Source organism: Octopus bimaculoides, chromosome 23 (genome assembly GCF_046866305.1).
Source record: "Octopus bimaculoides isolate indiv1 chromosome 23, ASM4686630v1, whole genome shotgun sequence".
NCBI lineage: Eukaryota > Metazoa > Mollusca > Cephalopoda > Octopoda > Octopodidae > Octopus > Octopus bimaculoides.
In genome coordinates, this window is record NC_142950.1 from 37,419,511 (window position 1) to 37,444,267 (window position 24,757).

The 24,757-nt window shown below is 39.2% G+C and overlaps 1 protein-coding gene across 1 annotated transcript; it reads right to left on the minus strand.

Annotated features, from left to right (window-relative positions):
- Window positions 1-1,932: 1,932 nt before the first annotated feature.
- Window positions 1,933-24,757, minus strand: LOC106876093 (apoptosis-resistant E3 ubiquitin protein ligase 1). The gene is made up of 19 exons (XM_014924501.3): window positions 21,685-24,757; window positions 14,606-14,777; window positions 14,076-14,260; window positions 12,971-13,173; window positions 12,263-12,500; window positions 11,331-11,494; window positions 10,036-10,204; window positions 9,072-9,205; window positions 8,634-8,711; window positions 8,045-8,189; window positions 7,532-7,653; window positions 6,728-6,803; window positions 5,940-6,055; window positions 5,444-5,623; window positions 5,046-5,174; window positions 4,515-4,703; window positions 4,142-4,228; window positions 3,332-3,507; window positions 1,933-2,790 (listed from the first exon to the last, which is right to left on the minus strand). Exons 1-19 carry the CDS (start codon window positions 21,941-21,943, stop codon window positions 2,688-2,690), a joined length of 2,925 nt encoding a protein of 974 aa, XP_014779987.1. The 5' UTR covers window positions 21,944-24,757; the 3' UTR covers window positions 1,933-2,687.

Here is a 24,757-nt window from a genome sequence, read left to right on the forward strand (position 1 = left end):
GGTTTCCACACAAGGATGTTGGAGTGATGGCCATGGTAGTAGTAGTAGTAGTAGTAGTAGTAGTGGTGGTGGTGGAAGGAATGATAGTGGTGATACTATTATTATTATTATTATTATAATTGAGTGAGAGAGCAGTGCATGCCATCAAACGATGCTGGGGTACAAATCTATGAAGCCCAGTATACCCATCTGATAAGGGTACACCAGGCACATGCATCACAACCATAAGTGTGTGGCATGGTGGTCTCACATCAAAATAAACAACACATGACTTTGTAAATGGGGCCCAGTTAGAATTTTCTTCAGGACAAGTTGCCCACCTTGCTCAAAAGGTCACTGAATAAGGTTTATTTAAGGATGATGAACAAAACACCCATGTTTCCAAGGGTTAATTATTCAAACCCCAAACAATTATTATTATTAGTAGTAGTAGTAATAGTAGTAATGATGGTGGTAGTAGTAGCAATGATGTTGTTTAGACCCAAGACATCAAACAGGCCAATGATTAGAGGCATTCCAGCCATGATCATCCTGTCTTAGTTTTAGAGATAGGTAAAAACTGCATTATCTAATGTATCCTCATTATCTATGACATTAATGAGTGAGATTTTAAGAGCTATTTTTAACTGTTATTTCTAACAGATCAAATGACCACGTAGAGCCCAGACTCTTTTACTGTTATTCCCTGTGTCCAATAAGAGACACACAAATTAAAAATACCACCACCACCACCATCATCATCATCTCCTAGCCACCTTTTGAAGTGAGTCCTTGTTTGATATCAGTTGTTAGTGTTGTTGCCATAGTGATGCAGCTTCCCTCAGCTAATGATAATGAATGAAGAATTAAGAGATTAAAGATTATCTTCCATTCCAACTCACCCACATTGCACATTGGACTCCAGTCAGCTGTGCCTCCCTCTTCTTCTTCTCCTTTGTTTCAACTCTGGATTAATTAATTAATTAGAACCATTTTACATATAATATTTTTCCCTTTGTTGTGGGTGAAGGAAGGATTTTCCACGAAATGCAAAGTGCGGTTTGTGATTAAAAGAACGGGAATAGAAGTTAAGAGAGCTGTGCTTTCAAGTGACAAAGTGAGGTTGTATAAAAGTATGGTGTGTATATACGTGTGCGTATATATTTATATGCATTATATATATTTGCTTTTACTCCTATCTATTTGCATCATACGAGGGGGATATGCTGAAGAGTTCCTGGCTTTGGGTAAAAGGAAATAGAGGAGGATCAGTTAATTGTGATTTCATTCAACATATTCACCTCTCAGATTCACACTTATTGCAGAGGTCCTTCAGTTTTTCAAAGCCCTGTAAAAGAACTCAGAAGGCTGGGTCTCTAACAAGGCCTTTCGCGACACCCTTAAAGCCAGGAACCTTTCAGCCCTACCCCCTCACATATATATATACACATATATATATATATATATATATATATATATATAAATATATATATATATATGTATATATATATATGTATATATATATATGTACACACATGTATATGGATATGTTCGGTCATCAATAAGTTGTTAAATGAATGGCTGGATATGGATGCACATCACCACCCTGCGCAGAACAAACAAACAAAAATATCAAATACATAAAAAAGCAGGATTATAAAAAATGTTGTTTTTGAGACATTTTGTCCATTTTTTTAAAAAATAATTAAAAAAATTTAATGTTTTTTGTGGGGGGGGGGGAGCAGGGAGATTGTGAGGGTGAAGTCAGTTACTCAAATTCCTTTCTTTTTCTTTTGATATAAAATTTCTTTGGAGAAAAAGTTTTTTTTTTTAAATTTTATATTTTATCATTAAATATTGTTATGCTTTTAAAAAACATCTTTTATATATATATATATATATATATATATATATATATATAATCATTACAAATGGTTAGTCTGTGTGTATTGTGAATATTTTTTTCCTTTTGTTTTTAATTATTTTTTTTCTGTTTTTTTTAAAATTATCCTGCAGAATGAGAGCCTCCCCCACCTCCTTTTCCATCAAAAATTCAGCAGGATCCTCCCCACCCCCACCAACCAAACCAAACTGTATTTTTAATATTCCATGAGATTAAAAATCCACACACACACACACCTCTTTGAGGGCCAACTTTGCACATCGCATAAACTGTGTTTATACTTTTTTCCTTCACTGCAGTCAGCGAGGTTATCTCAGTGCACTTTTGTTGCTGTCAGGAGTCAAAGAAGAGTTGGGCGTGGGACCACTTTCTAGGTGCACCTTGAACAAACCAAGATCACAGAAGGTGAGAGAAAGGAAGGAAGGAAGGAAGGACAAGATATATATGTGAAGGGCGGGGCACAGAGCGGTCCAGTTGTCTTGTCAATGGCACTTCATTAACATCGGTAGTCAAGATATCATCATCATCACTATCATCAACAACATCATTTTAACGTCCAGTTGTCCAGGCTTGCCTGGGTCAAATGAAATTTGCTGTGGCAGATTTCCTCACACTCACACACAAGAAATGGAACACTTTCACTCCACATCCTCCCCACACACACACTTATTTCCCAACTTATCACATTGGCCACTTTCACTCAATGCTCTACCTCCTCCTCTCCCTCCACCTCCTCCTATAAACATTTCCCTTCCACCCACCCACAGCCGCTCTCTCCCCCCTACCCTGTCCCCTTTGTCCTTTGTTAGACCATTCCAAATCCCTGGTTGCCTTCATTAATTGCTATCATTAGGGCTTTGTGGAATTTGTCGATGGAATCATAATCTGGGAGACACAACTGGTTGAAGCTGAAAGGGACAAGGAAGAGAGTTCAGTAATAATAACAACAATAACGACAACAACAATAATAATATCAATAACAATAATGACAATAAAAATAATAATAATAATAATAATAATAATAATGATAATAATAATAATAATAATAATAATTTATTCTTTTATTGGTCACAAGGGCTAACATAAAAGCAACATGAAACGACAAAACAGGACGATACAAAGGGTTTTAGAACGTGTAAATAAAACAAGAAAGAATAATCCTTAATTCCTTGTAAGTGGATTTCATAGATGGAAACTGAAAGAAGTTTCTATCTGTCTGTGTGTCTGTTTACATTTGTGCTTCGTTGAAAAAAAAATCACCTATCTACGGCAGAACAAGATAACCCTTAATTCCTTTACTTGAAAAATAGACAAGGGTTAGCAACAGGAAGAGCACCCAGCTGTCAAACAACACCTCAGTAAAGTATCCATCTAACCCATGCTAGCATGGGGAAAAAAACATGAACACACACACACATACACACAAACACGTACGTAGTTTTAACTCACCAGGTGTGTGCAGTTGGTAATGTGTTAAATGTGGGAGCAGCAGTGATTTGAAACTTGGGGTTCAGCTCTGAAAACCCTCCAGGTGGCAACTGGGAACAACCTGTGGTGAATTGCAGAAGTCTGGCCATTTGTTCTTCAGTGAAGCTGGCAACAATTGTCCAAAACCAATCGAGCACCTACAGAAATCAAAGACGAGGTTTTTACACAAATATTACAAATGACAGACATTTTATTGCAACAAGTTTTACTTTTGCCTTTCTTTACTGTCTTGGGAACTGCATGGCAAGACATCTCTGGTGCCAGGCACTAAGAAGGGCTTGAAGGTGTAGAAACCAACACAAAGCTGACACTGGGACCTGATGCAGTCCTGCAATTTGTCACATCCTGTCAACCTGTCCAACCCATGCCAGGATGGAAAAATGGATGTTAAATGATGTTGATGATGATGATGATAACAGTAGATGTATGGAGAAGAAAGAAAGGAAAATGGCTTTGATTTTTATGTTGATTAACAGATTATCATCATTTAACGTCTGCTTTCCATGCTAGCATGGGTTGGACGATTTGACTGGGGACTGGCGAACCAGATGGCTACGACAGGCTCCAATCTGATCAGGCAGTGTTTCTATAGCTGGATGCCCTTCCTAATGCCAACCACTCCAAGAGTGCAGTGGATGCTTTTTACATGCCACTGGCACAGGGGCCAGAGGGGGCTGGCATTGACCACGATCGGATGGTGCATTTTACGTGCCACCGGCACAGGAGCCAGTCAATAGAGAGAGAGAGAGGGAAGAAGCATGAGACACTTACTTTGCCAAAGGCTGGAGAGGTGCCACATACAGAGTGATGTTGTCTGAAGTCAGTTATACTGTAGTTACCTGTACCACACATTAATAGCTGAAATAACAACAAAGAGACACAGTGATTAATCCTTTAGCAGAATAATAATGATAATTATAGCAACTTGACTTTGTAAATGAACAATCTAGTGTGTTTATTTTAAGGGCCTACCAATGTACATAGGGAGTGTCTTTGCCCTAAGTGTGGGGAAGACATATATATATATATATATAGTAAATTTGAACTCTTGTCATATGGGGCAGGTAGCTGTAAAGGTGATCCCCTTAGTGGTTTTTACTTTGCAAGGGGCTGTCTAGTAACGCCCCCCCCCCTCCTCACTCACCTCGAGTTCATTCTCGTCAAAGATACTTAACAGGTTGTCAGGAATGAGTTCATTGAGGCCCCGCAGAAAGCTGTCCACTTCCTCTTTCACCGATGCCGAAAGTCGATGTTCAGCGAGGAGATCCAGGTACCAGAGTTTGTTTTTGTTGGTCACAAGAATCTTGGAACCGTTTGGAATGAGATCGACAACCTGGAAGAGATGAAAAAAAAAAGGAAAGATCTTCATCTGTGATACTGAAGATGATGATGATGATGATGGGTGGTGGTGGTAGTGGTGGTGATGCTGATGATGGGGCAGTGGGTTGTAAAGGATGGTGGTGGTGGTGATGATGGCATAGTGATGGTGATAGTGATAATGATGATGGAGGGGTAGAGAGTGGTGGTGGTGATGACAGACTATTAACAACAACAACAACAACAACAACAATATAATGGAGTGTCTGCTCAACATAATGGAATGTCTACAGAACAAAGTGGAGTGTCTACTTGACATAATGGAGTTCCCCCTCAACACTTTGGAGTGTCTACTCACCCTTATTAACTGTCCAGTTTCCTCGTTATATTCCTCTTCAGAGAATGTCAGCTCCATGTCAGAAACATCATTTTCTTCAATGTATAAAATTTTGGTCTTGTAGAGTTCTGGATCATCAGTTTCAAAATACTGCAAACAAAAAAAAAGCACTGAAACATGAGAACCGATTGGCATAGTTATGATGATGATGATGATGATGATGAGTGTCCTTGTCTATGAGGTCAAGGGAAGAGAATTTAATGTGATTAATTAAAAGTAGAATGGGAAACAGAAGGGAGCTGCAAAAACAAATTTAAAATGATAATGATGATGGTGACAATGATGATGGTTTCACATTGAAAATATTAGCAGTTTATTTATTTCTTCATTAATTTATTTTAAAATAAATTTTGTCTCACCTTGTAATTGACACGTAAACCAATGAGTTGGGCAAGGAATGATCGAGAGAATTTGGCCTTCACCAGCTGCTTGTAGGTACCACCCAGGGACGACTCATAGAGACATTTGGCAACTATCTTGCCGGCAAATTCATAGTATTTTGGCTTCTGTGTTAGCAGACGTTTGTTATTGGGGTGGACCTGTGGAGAAGGAAAAAAAAAGAGAGAAAACTGAGATTGGAAGAGAGTGGAGGTGAGTGGGGAAGGAGAGAGGGAGAAATTATATAGGGGAGGAGGAGGAGGAGGAAAACATGGGAAAGGAATGAAGAAAAAGAGTAAAGTAGTGGGAGGAAGGGAATGACAAGAGGAGGGAGAGGAGAAAGCTGTGTGTGTGAGTGAGAGGGAAAAATAGAGAAGAAAATGATAAAAGATGAAGACAAAGGAAGAATGTGATTATAGAGAAAAGATGCATATAGATGCAGACACACTAACACAGCACTGAATGAAGTCTACTCACCAGACCTTGTGAATCGTCTGCTGCAAATCTTTTGAAAAGGCCTGAAGCATTTGGATCAAACAGTTCCGTACACAGAATTTCAAACCATTCTCGTCTCAGTCCACCCCAGTCCAGACCTAAAAAGTAAACAGACATGGCCATTAGCAACAGGTCAGCAGAGGTGAGCAATGGTCAGCAACGGTCAGCAGAGAAAGGAAGTCAATGAAAGAGCATTCAGGGAATCACCAAAAAATATGCTAGAAATAGCAACCAAATCTCCCTCAGATCACAATAAGGAAGGAGGTTGAATCATGTAAACCTAGAAAGATATTTATGTCTTCATGAGGGAAAAAAAACCCCAAACAAACAAACAAACAAGATGGCAACAGTTGAAATGACTTTGATCAGGAATGACCTGGAGTGACTCAACAACGTTGCCATGACTCTCAATTTCAGTAACACAAAAAGGAAGGGTTAATTGGATAAGAGAGTCTGAGCTGTGTCTGACAAAAAAGATGGGATGACCGAATCAGAAGGGATTTGATCATAGGTTGACTAGGATAACAGCTGACCTGGGGCTAAAGACCAGGTAGAAATTAGAATATGTTCAAGGTGGGATATAGAAGAAATATCGAAAGACACAGAGACTTTAGCAAGAGAAAACAGACAGAGAGGATAAGAAGAGAAGAAAAAGAATAGCAGCAAAAGATAAAATGAGGATAGCAATGGAAGATGGAGAGGAAGAGAATAGAAGCAATTTAAGGGAAGGATGCAATTAAAAAAAAGCAAATAAAAATAACAAAAGTTACCTTCTTCGCCAAAGAATGTGATTTCAAAATTCCGACACCAATCTGATACGTCGAAATTTTTGGTGACTTTGTAGGACTGAAAATGGCAAAAGGAAAATGAGAAATCAAGTGAGTGTGTATATATGTACATATATATATATATATATATATATATATATATATATATATATATATATATATATATATATATATATATATATATATATACTGCCTAACCTATGCCAGTATGGAAAGATGATGATGATAATATATATATATATGTGTATGTGTATGTGTGTGTTTGTGTGTGTGTGTGGGGGGGGGGGGGGTACATATACACATTCACACATATTATACATACATATTACGATCTCTCTGTCAGGTGTAGTGATACTAATAACCAGTTGTCAGAACACAAATATACTTTATGCTTTAGAGTAAATCATTTGGCAAGTACAGAGAATGATATCACTTAATGACTGACAAAAGAACAGGAGTCATGTGATCACCACACACAGACACTCACATCATCATCCTCATTGTCTAATGTCCATTTTCCAGGTTGGCATGGATTGCATAGACACACACCTCTCTTATACATATTTCAGAGTTGATGCTTTTCAACCGAAACTGGCAGATGAACACAAGGACTGCTTTTACAAAACTCCTTCCACAGATTAACTCCAAGACAAATGACAACCAAGCTGAACTTGGCAGATGAAAAAACACAACAATATATGCTCCACATCAGACAGGAGAAACAGGGGGGGGGGGGGGCAACTGTCAGAATTTGGGATTTATAAGAATGGTAAGACTACCACTTACACTTTGTAAAATGTTGTGCCGGTTAGTTGTGAATTGTAAGCGGTCATGGGCTCGTTTGTGATGAAGCTGACGGATCTCATGATTAAAGAAATTCTGTTTATCCTGGAACGTCTCAGAGCCTCCTGGAATGAAAATTTAAAAAAGCTCATTGCAAAAAGTAACAAAGATATCTTCTCATTTTAATGCCTGCTTTTCCATGCTTGTGTGGGTCAGATGAAATTTATTGAGGGCAGATTTTCTACAGCCAGATGCCCTTCCTGTCACCAACCTTTATTGTTTTCATGCAAGGTAATATCTCCCCATGGCCAGACATGGTTTTGCAGAACATTGGAAATGAATATCTATTTACAACAATCATGTCAGGCACAAACATACACACACTCACACAAAATATATAACGGGCTTCCTTCAGTTTCCATCCACCAAATCCACTCACACAGTTTTGGTCAGACCAAAACAACAACTGCTGCTCCTCTTATTGAATTCAATCAGTGAATGAAAGCAAGAATTTACCGATGTTCTTCAGTAAGAAACTGGTAAAAGTGGCAGCAATGATGTTGCGTTCTTTGGCCGCCAGGACAACAGGGGGTTGCGAACCATCGTCTATGGTAAAGACAGGCTCATTATCATACTGGTTGATGAAGCCATTGAAGTAAAACTGGAAAAGAAAAGCAGAGTGTGGGGGGAAAAAATGAATTCCAGGTAGAAATAACGAACTGAGGAGAGATGGCAAGTTTGGAAGGGAGAAGAGAAGTGATTGGGGGGGGGGGGGGATGAAGGAAATCGAGACAGGTGGTGCAATTTGAGGGAAATGTGCTTCTGTGGTAAAACTGGACGGTCATCATGTTGACATTGAGCTAGCATTGGGGATGGTCATCACCACCAACATCATTTCTATTCTGTCCTGTCATTAGATGGATGAAACTCCTTAAAGTTCTATGGCTAGATGCCATATTACATTCTTTAATGCTCTAAAACCATGTTTTCCTTGAATATGAGCTGCTGGAATTGAGGTGATTCTAATAAACTCATGCATGTTTTATGCCAACAAAAACAGTATTAATTTATAGTTTGTAGAAAAATAACAAAGTAAATATCTTACCTTAGTTGATGGACAAACACGGAATGTAAAAAGCTTTTTTGAAAATAAGAAGAAATAATATTCTTTCAGTGTTAATTGCTGCAAGAACAAAAGAAAAAAAAAACAAGAAAAAACATTAAAATTACACAAAATCAAAGAATTGTTATTTTGAGAGAAAATCTCTCTAATTTGAAGAACATGACTTGGGTAGGTTGGGAATAATGAGAGTTCCAAAGAAAGGCGATATCATGAGAATCTATTATCTTATCATTAGGTATTGTCATTAACCATTTTTTGAATCCAGCCTGTCTGAGACCAAACAGGCTTCTATGGGAAGGTGTTGGGGCTGTTTGACCTAAGGACATCACAAAGCTGTTCACTTCCCATTTTATTTTCTCCCCATTCAGTCTTTAATTTAACAAATCTATTAATAAAAAAAGACCAAACAACAGCACTTACCTTTGGAGACATATAGACATAAACCTTCTTGGGTTTCTCCAGGCGTTCATGGTTGCAAGACAGAAGCCTTGCCTCGTACCAAATGTCATGACTTCGCTTTGCAAGATTCTTCTTCACTCTTGTTGTGTCATTTACTGGCAACAATAACAATATTATCATTATTATTACGATTACTATTATTATTACTATTATTATTATTATTATTATTATTATTATTATTATCATTATTATTATTATTACTATTATTATTATTAGGGTGAGTGATGGGAAGAATTCTTAAAACAAGAGAGAGAGCTTGATTTGCAATATCTTCCAAGACTTTACATTCTCTTTTCAAATCTCACTGAAGTTGACTTTCATTCCCAATCAAGTTGTGGGGCCAATGATATCAAATGAACCCCTCTCAAAACATGTTAGTATTCAACCTAAATTAGATATTATTATCATTATTATTATTATTATTATTATTATTATTATTATTATTATGAAAGTGGCAAACTGACAGAAGCTCCTGACATTTGACATTATGCGAAGTGACTTGTTGTCTGCCTTTATGTTCTGAGTTCAAATTCCACTGAGGTTAGCATTACCTTTCATCCTTTCAGGGGTCAATAAAATAAGTACCAGTTGAACACCAAGATCGACATAATTGACTCATCCTCTCCCCCATAACTGCAGCCCATGTGGCTACATGTAGCAGCAGACAAAATACTGTTGAACATTTTATCGAGCGTGTTAACGATTCTGCCAGCTGACCACCTTAATAATAATAATAGCTTTAAATTTTGCTGACTTTGCTTTACATCCTTTCGGGGTTGATTAAATAAGTACCAGTTATGCACTAGGGGTCGATGTAACTGAATGCCTTTGATCAAAGAGTTGCACAATCAAGGTTGACCTGGGGTTAAACAGCAACAATAACAACAAATAGCATGGAAGATGTTCCTTTTACGTAAATACTTACAGTTCAGTACAAGTATGTTGAATTCACCATTCTTCAACTTGACATCTCCGTAGGTGACGACAGCCTGGAAGCTCCCTCCTTTCTCCATACAGATGTGCATGGTCAACCTTTTACTGGTTGTGTCATAGAAGATTTGTGTCACAGGATTATGTCGGCAATTTGTGCCGGTCTGTGGAGAGATCAGAGGAAATGGTTTAGGAGAGAGAAAGAGAGAGCGGGAAAGATGGGGGGAGAGAGAGAGAGCGGGAAAGATGGGGAGGGAGAGAGAGAGAGCGGGAAAGATGGGGAGGGAGAGAGAGAGAGCGGGAAAGATGGGGAGGGAGAGAGAGAGAGCGGGAAAGATGGGGAGGGAGAGAGAGAGCAGGAAAGATGGGGAGGGAGAGAGAGAGCAGGAAAGATGGGGAGGGAGAGAGAGAGAGCGGGAAAGATGGGGAGGGAGAGAGAGAGAGCGGGAAAGATGGGGAGGGAGAGAGAGAGCAGGAAAGATGGGGAGGGAGAGAGAGAGAGCGGGAAAGATGGGGAGGGAGAGAGAGAGAGCGGGAAAGATGGGGAGGGAGAGAGAGAGAGCGGGAAAGATGGGGAGGGAGAGAGAGAGCAGGAAAGATGGGGAGGGAGAGAGAGAGCAGGAAAGATGGGGAGGGAGAGAGAGAAAGCGATATATTCACAAGCCTGGTCCTCTACCGCACAGCAACGCCTCTGCAATCAACACTGCCTTCTCTACTATACTCCCATTCAGTCAAGAGTACTCTTTAGTCTTATGAGTGACACGGTAACCTCACTAGTGCTGGTGGGGGGGGGGGGGGTAGTGGGGAAAATAGGAGTGTACAGTGTGATTGGAACTGGTAAGGTGAGGGTCACACCAGGTCCCTATTGTCTGTTCTGGTATGATTTTCTATGGCTGGATGCCCTTCCTAACATTAACCACTCCACAGATTATATATATATATGTATATATATGCACATGTGTGTGTGTTCCCTACCATAATTTGACAATCGGTGTTGGTGTGTTTACATCCCCACAACTTAGCGGTTCAGCAAAAGAGACCGATAGGATAAGTACCAGGCTTAAAAGAGAAAAAAAAAGTCATGGAGTCGTTTCGTTTGACTAAACATTATTCAAGGTGGTGCCCCAGTATGGCCACAGACTAATGTCTTAAACAAATAAAAGATTTCTGTTTTGTGGGGGGTGAGGATGAAATACAGTAGGGATACTGTGAGAAGTGGCAGGGAAATCAGGTCCACACTTGACCCCTACAACTGACCAAGTATCCTACAGACATTGAATTTTTTCTTACCTCTCTTACTCTTATTTTAAAGTAGTTCTGGTGGTCCGTTTTGTAAGGGGTCAAATTACCAAACATATCTCGGGTCTCAATCATTAAGGGGTGCGAGGTACCGAGAGTGCATACCACTGTTGAACTGTAATTCATGAATTTGGTCTTTGTGGCATCGATGGCGCCTGGAATAAACCAAAGAGAAGAGAGTAAGACAGGAGAGGAGAAAGAGGAGCAGGGAAAAGGAAAATCAAAAAAAAATCAAGATAAAAAAATATTTAAAAATAAATATAAATTCAATAAAAACTGAGATGTTGTTGTTGTTGTTGTTGCATAACTCTAAGTTAGTCCTTATCAATCAAGCAGACCTGTCATTAAATGTTAAACCCACTTGTGACCACCCTGCCATCTGTATATATATATATATCCCATATGTATGGTTGTGTGGTTAGGGAGCTTGCTTCCCAGCCACATGGTTCTGGGTTCAGTCCCACTACATGACACCTTGGGCAAGTGTCTTCTGCTATATCCTTGGGTTAACCAAAGCCTTGTGACTGAATATGGCAGATGGAAGTTACCATTGTATAAGTGCTTCTGCCTCCTAACACACACACGTGTGTGTGTGTGTGTTATGTTTTATAGACATATTTTCAATTATGAATTCGAAGCCATGCTAGTGTTACAAACATTATTGACCACACGTACTCAATGTATGTCTTTTGATTGTTCTCAGGTACGCTGTGGTTTAAGCACAGTGAGATGACCCCCCTCAAAGCAGTGGGTGTTAAAACACCTGAAAGTCATAGATAGGTGAGACAACTTGCCCATAATCCCTTTCAAGAGCAATGGATATCAATAATCTTCCACTTTTGTGGCTTATCAACATCACATACCTGAATTGAACACACATACACACACAAACACATGCACACATACACACACAAACTACTTACCTGGCTGGAAAGACTTTTTGAAAGGGCTGCCTTTGATATGCATAAATCCAACCAAGACAGATATGAGGTATTCTCCGGAACGGTGAACTGTGAACGACACCCTCGCCTCATTTGACTTTTCTGGTTCTTCACTGCCAAAATCAATTGTTGTGGTCACCTTGGCACCAAGGTGTAAAATTTCAACAACAATGTTGTCGTAATTTGACACTGGGTAAGGTTTACCGTTTTTTTGATAAAACTGCTTGAGTGTAATTTTTTTGGTTGTTGTAAAAATAAGAAAAAAGAAAAAAATTAAGAGAAATCATCATCATCATCATTATCATCATCATCACTATTGTTTTCAGGGCATTACACTATTGTTTCAGTTTTGTGAACTTATTAGCCTGTTTATATTCACTATTTGGTTCTGATTTGGCATTTAAAAATATTCCTGGTTCCATTAATATTTCAAGATTAGTCATTTTTTCAGCTGTGCAGAAGTCACATCATGTGCTGCCATTTACACGTAAGCCTTTATGTAAATGACAGCAAATGATGTAACTCTGCATAACTGAAAAACAAAAAAAATATTCCAGAAAAACTTGCTCCAATTGGGTAAATATTCAAATGCTAAATTGAAAGCAGTTTATGCTATGCAACTTGACACTACATCCATAAATGTGGAAACAGTTTTCATTGATAACTAAATCAACACACACTCGTCCTTACCTTCACAGTAAAGGTCATTGTTTTGCCAACAAACTGTGGCTCTGTCCAATCCCAAATGACTCTGCAAGACTGAGGCGCTGGATACTTGCCGATGAAGAAGTCCAGAAATCTTGTCTTGCTGTTTGGCGTGGTCTGAAACCAGGTCACTGTTCCATACAATGACATCATAGCAAGGCCCACAATAGCTGAAAACATCAACCAGACTGGAAGGAGAAATAACAATAAGGATTTAGAATATTTATAATATGGTTGCCTGTGAATAAGAATCTTAAAGATCTTTCTAATGAATGGAAAAACACAAAACAAAAGCACAAGCAAACATTTATATTCTGTGCATCACATTCTTTGCTCTTTGGTTTGGAGATCAAACATCTGACCTGACCGAGATTTATCTAGAAATGATTATCTCCCTTACAATAACTGGCCACTCGGGCACGCCACGTGTTTGGTTTAGAATATAAAAATAGTGAGAGCAGCGAATGAATTTTTTTCCAAATTTTGTTGCTTTAACGTCCACATTTTTATGCTGGCATGGGTCAGACGGAATTCATTGCAGCAGATTTTCTATGCCTGGATGCCCTTCCTGTCATCAACCCTCACATGTTTTCAAGCAAGGTAATGTCCCCCACACCCAATGACCAGACAGGTTTTTCATGGAAGACTGGAAATGAAGGACACTGCTTGTATGACTGTAACATTTGTTTTACAACTATCATGGGATGTCAAGTCAGATACACACATGCACACACAGACACGCATGCAAGCACACACACACATGCGCATGCAATCTTACACATACACATGTGCATGCAATCTCTCACACACACATGCACATGCAAGCACACACACACACACACGATGTGCTTCTTTCAGTTTCCATCTCCCAAATCCAGTGCATACATTGGTTAGCCAGGTACCATAGTAAAAGACATTCGTCCAAGGTGCCATACAATGGAACTGAACCTGAAACCACACAGCTGGGGAATTAATTTCTGACCCTGACACAGCTATGCCTACACCTATACGCCGCAGTCCCCCATAGTATTACAGATTAAAGGGTTCAGACATGAAAACAAAACCAGAAAAGAGCAGCAGTCGTTCTTACCGAAAACAACCCAATAACGGTAAATACTTCCAAGTTCTTTCTTCTCTTTCGCCCTGAGATCAGCAATTGCTTTCTTAAAAGTTAAATAATCCTTTTGGCTGCGATCATGTTGTGTGATCATGCGAAGGTGTTCATCTTTTAACTGGTTCAGGTGGGTGAGATTCTCGACAGACAGGGCTTTTAAACTATAAAAGAGGGGAGAGATATTAATAGTAATAATGTTAACAAGGTTGCTGACAATGATGACAATGACGACAGTGATTTCAATCACGAGTACAGATTTTGGAGAGAGAGAGAGAGAGAGAGAAGAATGGAACCCAATATTTCACAGGTACTTTATTTGCTGAGTTCAGAAGAGTAAAAGACAAAACTGACTTCGACAGGATTTGATCTGGGGGCAGAGGGCCCCAAGCAAATACCGCTGAAGGTAGAGGGTCTCCAAACAAAAATGGCAAAGCATTTTATCCACTGTGTTAACGACTCTACTAATTTGTTCAACTTATTGTGTTAGGAAAGTGCAACCAACTCACCTGGAAAAGTAGTTAAGGAGTCCCCGAGTGTGTAACCACTCCTGCAGTTGTTTCTCACCTTGCAGCAGGTTAATGGCCCTTCGGATCTTCCCCAGTTCCAGTGTGGAAAGGACTTGGAAACTTTTATGTTTCTTTTCATCGAAGGCAGCAAACTGGTCAAGTGAAGAGACGCCTGGCGGTTACGAAAATAACGAAGAATAATCAATTATTAATTACACATAATTATTATAAATAACCAAAATAACCAGTTGTAATTATGGACACACTGACACACAAGCACAAAGTATGATGAGTGGATTTGGTAAATGGAAACTGAAAGAAACCTGTCATTCATTCATACATACATAGAAACATACATGCAAACATACATATATATATATAAATATGGATGTGTGTGTGTGTGTGTGTGCTGCAGCTTTTCTACCATGTGACAGTTATAAAGATATTTTATTTGGCACCAGAGACACTAAATTGTTAAATGTAAAATTGTTGCCATCTGCTGACTAGGTTGGGGCTGAGGCCACAATATTATACAAAGGAACACCGTATCATCTGTTACTGTCATAATTGGAATGGTAACGAATCAAGGTAGGCCGTACAAATTCCAACATGTTCAACACCAGGTGTTGACATTTCTTCAAGGAATGTAAAGAACAAATTCGATCTGAAAAGTTTTTCATTTTTATGAGAGACAGCTCAAGTACATATGGCACACACACACACACACACACACACACACACACACACAAACACACACATACAGAGATGTGTGTGTATGCTGGCATGGAACATATATATAATACACACACACACACACATATATATATGTACATACATATAACAAATTCGATTTTAATATAAATTTTTTTTTTTATGACAAACAGCTTGAAAGATGGTATATATATTGCTTTCTCTCTATATAGGGGTCACACACACACACACTGGTGATTACATATATGTTGCAAATTTGATTTTAATACAAGTTTTTCATTTTTGATAAACAACAGCTGGAACGAGAGGACCTGAACGAGGGGACCTGCATGCTAGACATATACTCTTTCAGTTATAGGCTTTTGATTTTTTAAACTAGAATGTCTTGGCTTAAATCCCACAAATCGCCACTGACACCTAAATTACCATTTGTATGATGCAGCTGACTGGGTTTGTAGGGGTTCAATCTTACAGCGTGCACCTTGAGCAAGTATCTTTTACTGTGGTCCTGGGCCAACCAATGCCTTCAGAGTGAATCTGGCAGACAGGCATTTTGAGAGACTTGTTATTTGCATGTGTGTGTGTGTGTTTGATCCCCTATTGCTTGATAACCAGTGTTGGTTTATTTATGTCCCTTTAATGTAGCAGATCGATAAAAGGATCTAATAGATTAAGATCTAGACTTTAAAAAATAATTCCTGGGGTAACCATTCCAAGGCAGTGCTCCAGTATGACCTGCAGTCCAGTGACTGAAACAAGTGAAAGAGTAAAAGAACGCTTGTTCACAGGAAAATGGTCGAATAATTAATGCACTTATTGCCTTCCATAACATTGTAAAATTTTTCTTTTCTTTTTTTTCCCCTTAAATATATTTTTCTACATCTTTGCCTCTTGTGGGTCAGCCACAATCAAATAATCGTTTGTTTATCCCTGAATAATAAAGTTTATTTTGCAAATAAAGAGAGGCTGCAATTACAAACCACAAATCAACCGAAATAACAACTATTTGAAGTAAAAAAAAGTAAAATATATTCATTTTTTTGTTTGTCTTGCTTCCTTTTCAAACATTATTTTATTGTTGTTGTTGGTCGATGGTGTTTACTTGAGAGAAACGAGAGATTAACATGAAATACGATAAAAGACAATAACACAATAGGAGAAGGGTTACGGCCTAAAATAAGTTGTTGTTTATCATCGTTATTATACAATAAAAAAGTAATAAAAACATAACGAATCAATGAAAGACATGGGAGTAACATGGAAATGGATAGGAAAAAGAAAAAATCTGAATACACACCCACACCCAGCCACCCACACACGCTTACAGTTATACATGTGTTAAAACATATTGCAGGCAACATTTGTCTGAAAAATAATTGGCATAAAGAATTGGACGGGGATGGTGGGGGGGTATTAAATAAAATAAAAAAAGAAACATGCAACAGCTCTTACTGTCTGTCTGTCTGTCTCTCACATACACACACACATATATATGGAAAGAGAGATATCTCTCACTCTGTATATACACACACACACACACACATATATACACATACATACATACATACATATATACATACATACATAAATACATACATAAATACATATATATAGAGGACATAAACACACCAACACCAGTTGTCAAGCGATGGGGGGGGGATCAAACACAGACAAATACATGCGTACATACACATATATATATGATGGGCTTATTTCAGTTTCCATCTATCAAATCCACTCAAAAGGCTTTGGTTGACCCAAGGCTACAATAGAAGACACTTGCCCAAGGTGCCAGGCAGTGGGACTGAACCTGGAACCATATGGTTGGGAAGCAAGCTTCTTACCACACAGCCACATCTATGTCTAGTTTAATAATAATAATAATAATCCTTTCTACTAAAGAGACAAGGCCTGAAATCTTGTGGGGAGGGGCCTAGTTGATTACATCGACCCCAGTGTTTCATGGGTATTTAATTTATCAACCCCGAAAGGATGAAAGGCAAAGTCGACCTCGGCGGAATTTGAACTCAGAACGTAACAGCAGTCGAAATACCGCTAAGCATTTTGCCCGGCGTGCTAACGCCTCTGCCAGCTCATTGCCTAATTTGGAATGGTTTCTACGGCTGGATGCCCTTCCTAAAACCAACCACTCCAAGAATGTAACGGATGCTTTTATGTGTCACCAGAATGGGTGCCATTTGCGTGGCACCGGCATCAGCCATGACTATGGTTTCCCGTGGCTTGGCAAAAGGTCTTGGTCACTCGTCATTGCCTCCATGGGGCCCATCCTGTGCCAGTGTTGCACAAAAGCACCCAATACACGCTGTAAAATGGTTGGTGTTAGGAAGGGCGTCCAGCTGTAGTAACCTTGCTAAAACAAAAAAATTGAGCCTGGGAAGTTTATTTTGGAGCCATGTGGGTTCTGGGTTTGGTACCACTCTTTGGTATATTCTACATTTTTTCTAAAAGGAATCAATAAAATTAAAATAAGTATTGGCATCGAGGGGAACAAGGAAAATCCTTAGGAAGTTGTGCCCCAGCATGGTCACACTTCAGTTCCTTTTTTTATAAGAGCAATAATCCTTTTGTGTTTGCTCTTCAGTTGCACGAAGGTAATCAAAATAACAAATATCAAGAAATTGGACCAAAGTATAAAGTCCAAAACCAAACAGCAGAAAAGATAAAGATAAACAGAGAAGAGTTGTGATCAGACAAGAAGATAACATTCCCGTGAAGTCACAGGAAGGCTTCTTGGCTGATTGCTGCTATAAATCTGCAGATCAAAACACTACTCCACCCTGTGGCTGCCATTTCTACAGTCAGAGCAGTGACCTCTGTGTTTCGCAGTGCCAACTAGTTTGTCTGGGCTATCTTCACTAAGGCACTCTCAACTTATTATTCCACTTTTCTCTTCTTATCAACCTTATTCTGCTTCCACTCTGACCAGGACGCACGTCAAGGACTTTGTCCTCAGAATGGATGTACTCTTAAAAATCTAAACCACATTAATTCCACTAGTCCCCTACGGTGAGCAAAAACTACGGGCACGGCCCATTTGTCCAAAACATTATTTTACCGTCCACCTTTCCCTGCTTGCAGCAGTCGGATGGAGTTTATTGAGGCAGGTATTTGATGGCCAGGTGCCCTCCCTGTCACCAACCCTTACTTGTAATATTTCCCTTTGGCCTTGGATGTTCTCGGAGAAAACAGGGAAAAGAATGACATTCATTTACAACAAATCAAGTGATATGAAGAGAAAGAGAAACACACAGAGATACAGAGAGGGAGAGAGAGAGAGGGAATCTTAGGGTGGTAGTTTGAGGCAGATGGGAAAGAGGCTGGCCCCAGTATGTTGGCAGTGTTTAACTACCAAGTAAAGTTATTATTATGAGAGGTGACTAGGTGGGAGGTGAAGGTTGTTAAGGCCAGTGGTGGAGGGGAGAGTAGCCGAGAGTATAAATATGGCAACAGCTTACACTGTTGCACTGAAGACATTTGGAGATAATTGATAATTTAGATGGCTAACAGTTTTTACTTGTTATGAACACTAATAAATCATTAATGCATGATTATTTACCAACGAGAAGAATATCAGATCTCTCAGCTAGCTCTGTGTCATCACCATCATCATCACCACCACCATCATCATTATCATTCAAGGTCAGTTTTCCATGCTGGCCTGGGTTGGACAGTCTGATAGGAACTGGCAAGAGCAGAGAGCTGGACCAGGTTCCAGTTGTCCGTTTTGGCATGGTTTCTATGGCTGGATGCCCTCCCTAATGCCAACCCCCTTTACAAGGTGGACTGGGCACTTTTCATGTGGCACCAGCACCAGTGCTTTTCATGTGGCACCACATGTACACACACACACATATAAAAACCCTGACTGTAAACAAAATAAGAGACAATACGTGACATTAATTAAATAAGTTCAGAAACATGGAATAAATGCACAAACGGAAAACAGACGCAACTGATAAGGACTTGGCAACCTTCTGTGTCTGTTTTCTGTTGGTGCATTTCTTATCTGCTTTTTTTAACTTATAGTAGCCCCATTGTCCCCTACTATGAAGCTGACCCCACTCTCTCAGGGTTTGTAGTCCTGTGAACTGCATGGTGACCTTAACAGTACATGTGGCACAGTTGCAAAGGGGTCAGGGGTTATTGCTTTGAATTACTCATTCATTGTGTTATAACTTTGTGATTTTGATGATGTGGTGTTATAGTTTTAACATGACATTGTAGGGTAGGTGTGAGAGGCCAGATCTGGTCAATTTGAACCTAAAACAGGTAGAGTATTCTGACCGGATATGACTGGTTTCAGTGCTAAAGGGCTAAATTATAACCTTCCATCAAAATTCTATGCTAATTGGTTCCAGACTCCAGCTTGATAATGAGAAAGTTAAATTAATAAATCCTTCGTTATTTTAATAATTAACTCAAACAAAGGCAGAAATACAAAATAAATACAAAACAAAAAGGTTAAGAATATATCTCCAACAATTTATATGATTTCAATCTGTATGGTGACAGGTGGAGCCACTCGGCTATGTGTGTACATGTACGCACACAGACAGACAGAAACACACACACACAGAGTGTTTATAAAAGCTAACAAGGAAGCTTCTTTATGGTTATTTGACCTGCTAAAAATAGTAGCCCAATGTCCCTCAAATCACACCCTGACCATTTTAAAGAAGAAAAAGTAGCCACTTATTGGATAAAGTAGTCTTAAGCACACAATACCTGTTAAAATAAGGACAGTGATGACCACAGGTTAGCAAGCTTTGGACAATGACTGAACAGACTGGATTTCAATGCTTCTAAAGCTACAACCCACAGCTGAATGATGCCTGGGTGGGGCAGTGGAGAGGTTATGAATCCAACATGTCAAATATAGCAACGTTTGTGACGGTTGGTGTATTTCTGTCAAATCAAAATACACAAGTAGCCAACCTTTGACCTACAACCTTTGACCTCAGAAGAATTATATTCCTCACCCAACATGGTGTCTTCTATGCAGTAGCTTGACCTGTCATGAAATAGCAACCAAAACTCTTTGAAATTACACACAACTGTTTTGAAACAAGAAGGACAGACAAAGGGTCTGAAGGGAAAAGAAAAGATGGAGTGGTTATGGTTTTTCTTTTTTCTGTTTTATCCTTTTACTTGTTTCAACATTGGACTGTGGCCATGCTGGAGCACCACTTTGAAGAATTTTTAGTTGAATGAATTGACCCAAGTACATTTTCTTTTTAAGCCTGGGTCTTTTTCTCTTAGTTTCTTTTGCCAAACCAAACACTGGCTGTCAAGTAGTGATGGGGGACAAACACAAAGGCACACACGCAATCTGAAGGGCTTCCACACAGTTTCTATTCACCAAATTCACTCACGGGGCTTTGGTTGACTTGGGGCTACAGTGGAATACGTTTACCCAAGGTGCCATGCATCGGGACTGAACCTAAGACCACATGGTGGTAAATTGAGCCTTTCAACCACATGGCCACGTTTGTGCTTATTTGAAGTAAACACTCGAAAACAATGGCATTGGTTTAAACAAGAACCAGCACACAGGTGAAAAGCACTTGTGCTGGTCCCACTGGTGCAATATAAAAAGCAGCCAGTACACTCTGTAAAGTGGTTGGCATTTGGAAGGGTATCCAGCTGTAGAAACCATGTCAAAAGAGACAAACGGAGCCTGGGGCAGCTTTCCAGTCTCGCCAGCTCCTTTCAAACCATCCAACCCATGCCAGCATGGAAAACAGATGTTAAATGATGATAATGATGATGATACACACACACACACACATATATATATAAAAGAAGTTGGAAATGAACCGGGATTTGTTTAGATTTTTTATTTTTAAACGTTTAAAGACTTCACCAGTTCCACTGATTTCTATGATTTTCACAAGTTGAGATAGTAAGTCATGCTGCAACCGTCTTGCTTCTGACTGGAGTTTAAAAAATTTTCTTGTTTCTAATCTAATCTAAAACAATACCCAAAGTTAATTCTCACAACCAGACCACCAGCTGTCAAGGCTACCCTAAATGCGATTAAATACAAGTCTTTCTTTGCAAAAAAACAAAACAAAAAAACTGTCCAATTTTAATCCAATCTCGCAAACTAATAATCTCTCGCAGCACAATAACTTGCAAGAGACGATTAACTGAAGCACGGGCTCTCGTCCCGTCCCCGCCAAATCACCGTTCTCCATTCCAAACAACTTCTTGAACTTTAACCCCGAAAAGCCTACGACACTGATCAAACTTCCTCCGTCACCAGGTGGAAGTCGTAACCCTAAGCTGCCAAACCCCCAAACGAACAGAACCCTGACCCGTGTCCTGAAAAACTCAACTGTACTTACCTGCTGATGACAATAAGTCCGTGTACTCGGCAAGTCTGTGTTTCTCCAACCAAACGGACAGGTCGCTGCCGTCATAAGGATACTGCTGTTGATGATGATGGTAATAATCATGATTGTGATGGTGATGATTATTATACTGTCCTTGCTGCTGGCCATCGTCTCGTTGGTGACCGTCATAAGATTCTGCTAACATCTGTTCCAACCATAACGATGTACACAGCACCAACAATAAAAACTGTCTCTTGTAGCCGTCTGCCATCTCTTACACGCTGTCTTTGTTTCTTCTCTTCTTTCCGTTTATTTGGATCGTTATTGTGTTTGCGTACGTTTTACTGGCTCACTTTGTAGCTGTGTTGTTGGGTTAGCACCAGTTCAGTTCTGATTTAAAACACATTTTAACCGTGATCATCCCTTTTTTTTTATGGCCACATTATTTTGTATTTCCTTCCCTTTCGCTTGATAGAAAAAGTCGGTAGAGTGTGATATATCGGAAATTCAACAGCTATTTCTAGTAAGTCTAGTGACCATATAGATGTGCCTTCATTGGTTTCATAGTTTATTTAGTTTGTGTATGTATGTATAATATAAAATAGATTGTCGGAGTTGTTAATAATGGATGTATACATCAAAATGCAGTAATATGCTGTTATCGGTGTGTCTGAGAGAGAGAGAGTGTTTGTGTGTATAATGTTATTGATACATTCAGTGTATTATTGTAGTTTTGTGTGTAAACAGACAGGTAGATACGTGCGTATGTATGTGTAAATGTTTATTGTTGTTAATGTGTGAATGTATGTGCGCGTGTATATATATATATATAGTGTGTGTGGTGGTTTTGTTTTAATGAAATTGTGTCTGTTGGTTATGTCAGACAGAGTGGGGGGGGGTTTTTTCTGCTAATGTTCCGAGTTATGGCCAGTTGCTATCATCAATCATGTAAACAGCTGTATTGGAAGAACTGTATAGAATAATGTCCATGCCTGACCAGACGAACTGTGCTGTAACGTCATGTCTGAATCTCGGTGCCATAAAATGGTAATACAATTAGGAGACGTGCTGGTGGTGGTGGGGAAAACGTAATCCCCGTTTGTTACTGAAGAAGCAACAGTTACTCTCAGACTCCCGTTGCTCAACTGCCTTACCTTCATTACACAAACATATTGATATATAATATCAGATATATTTTATATACCCACATATATATATAGCATGCTTCGTGTCCGTTATCACAGTAATATTGCGGTAAGCTGCTTCTGTATCCGGAGTAGTAATGTTGTTTGGCTGCGGTCAACCCCAATCTAAAAGATCAATGGTCAAAGGCGATTTACCTATCATCATTCCGTCTTAATTTTTCCAACCACAATTTAATGGAAGACTACTTTATCCAATGTCTTTTTTTTTCTTCTTCCAAATGTGAAATTTGAGGATAATTTGGTCGTTACATCTAGCAGTGGGAGCGGATACGTAGAGGTTGGCACGGTTAGTTCCTTATAGTTATTATTATTATTATTATTATTATTATTATTGTGTTGTCCTCGTTGCAGGTTGTTTCACTTTTCAGAAAATTAAATTCAAATCTTTCTTGTTCCGTGTTTGGTTGCTGTTGTTTCTAAAACATTCGTTCTTGAAAATTTCCACTACTTCAGGATTCGTGTCTGTCTGTTTGTCTGCATATGTGTGTGTGCGTGCGTGTGTGTGTGTGTGTGTGTGTGTGTGTGTGTGTGTGTGTGTGTGTGTGTGTGTAAATGTACTTCTATCTCTTCCTTCGTTTCCGTCTTGACAAATATTCTTTCTGTTGTTGTTAAAAGTATCTTTGTTCTTCTCACCGCAAGTTAAAATCCTTGATACGGAAGAAGGGTCATCATTTTGTTTTCCCCCCCTGAAATCTTCCAAATATCTTCTTAGCGTTATTAAACTTAAAAGTATCTTTGTTCTTCTCACCGCAAGTTAAAATCCTTGATACGGAAGAAGGGTCATCATTTTGTTTTCCCCCCCTGAAATCTTCCAAATATCTTCTTAGCGTTATTAAACACGGTCGTTGTTCCCCCAAACGATATCCATGCCGATCGTATTGTCACAAATAAAAATCCTTGTTGTTTGCAAATAACGTTCTTGTTGCTATTGGTATTTTACAAATAAGTGTTCTTTCTCTTCTTCTTCTTACAACTGCTGCAGATGTTGATGTTGTCGATTTCACAGCTGCTGCTGCTGCTCTTTAAATTACTGCCGTTGCTGTTGTTGCAGTTGTTTATGTTGGTGTTGCTGCTGTTTCTGCAAACATCACCAATGGAGATAATGGTCTTCTTTACTTCTTCCTCCTCAACTCACGTTCGATTCTCTTTCGTCTTCCTCTTCTTATTTGTAATCACATTACTACTACTACTACTTTCACCACCGCCACCACCACCACCATTATTATTATTATTATTATTCACTTCAGGAATCAGTGCAGCATATCTGTCACTGCAGCACATCGTCTTGCACCAATCGCATTGTTGTTGTCCAGTGTCTCTGGGTATCCTTTCTGATACACCACAACCGCCGCCGCCGCCGCCATCATAATTCCTTCTAAACGTGACATATAAACATGCTTTATCTCCGTCTTTTATGTTTCATGTGTGTGTGTGTGTGTGTGGATTTCAGATATGCATTATGGAGATTCATGCATGCGATCGAAAGAAACAGATGATTCGTCACATGCGATCGTTCAGCCTACAGCAAAAGATGAAACATGTATATGGACAAAAACAAAAAGGATTATATATACACGTATATATACACGTATATATACACGTATATTTATACGTGGAACAGTGTCTATAAATACGCGTGTGTGTAGCTATATATATGTGTATATCAGAAAAAGTCTCTTCAATAAAATATATTATATATACTGTATACACAAAATATTTTTTAAAGCGAAACTAAGTGTACCGGGCGGCAAAACGGGAGGATTACTGATTCGGTGTTCGGTCCCAAACACGACAAAACCATCAACTTCTTGGCCTAGAACCGATCCCTGATCGCAGGATGACTTAGTGACGTCATACGTCAGTGAGACGGTGCGTGTTTT

Coding starts and splice junctions, on each gene's coding strand:
- LOC106876093 (XM_014924501.3), bottom strand. CDS start 21,943: ATGGCAGACGGCTACAAGAGACAGTTTTTATTGTTGGTGCTGTGTACA. Junction 9,206..10,035: donor CAACATACTTGTACTGAACT/GTAAGTATTTAC, acceptor TATTGTTGCCAG/TAAATGACACAACAAGAGTG. Junction 8,712..9,071: donor ATGTCTATATGTCTCCAAAG/GTAAGTGCTGTT, acceptor TTGTTCTTGCAG/CAATTAACACTGAAAGAATA.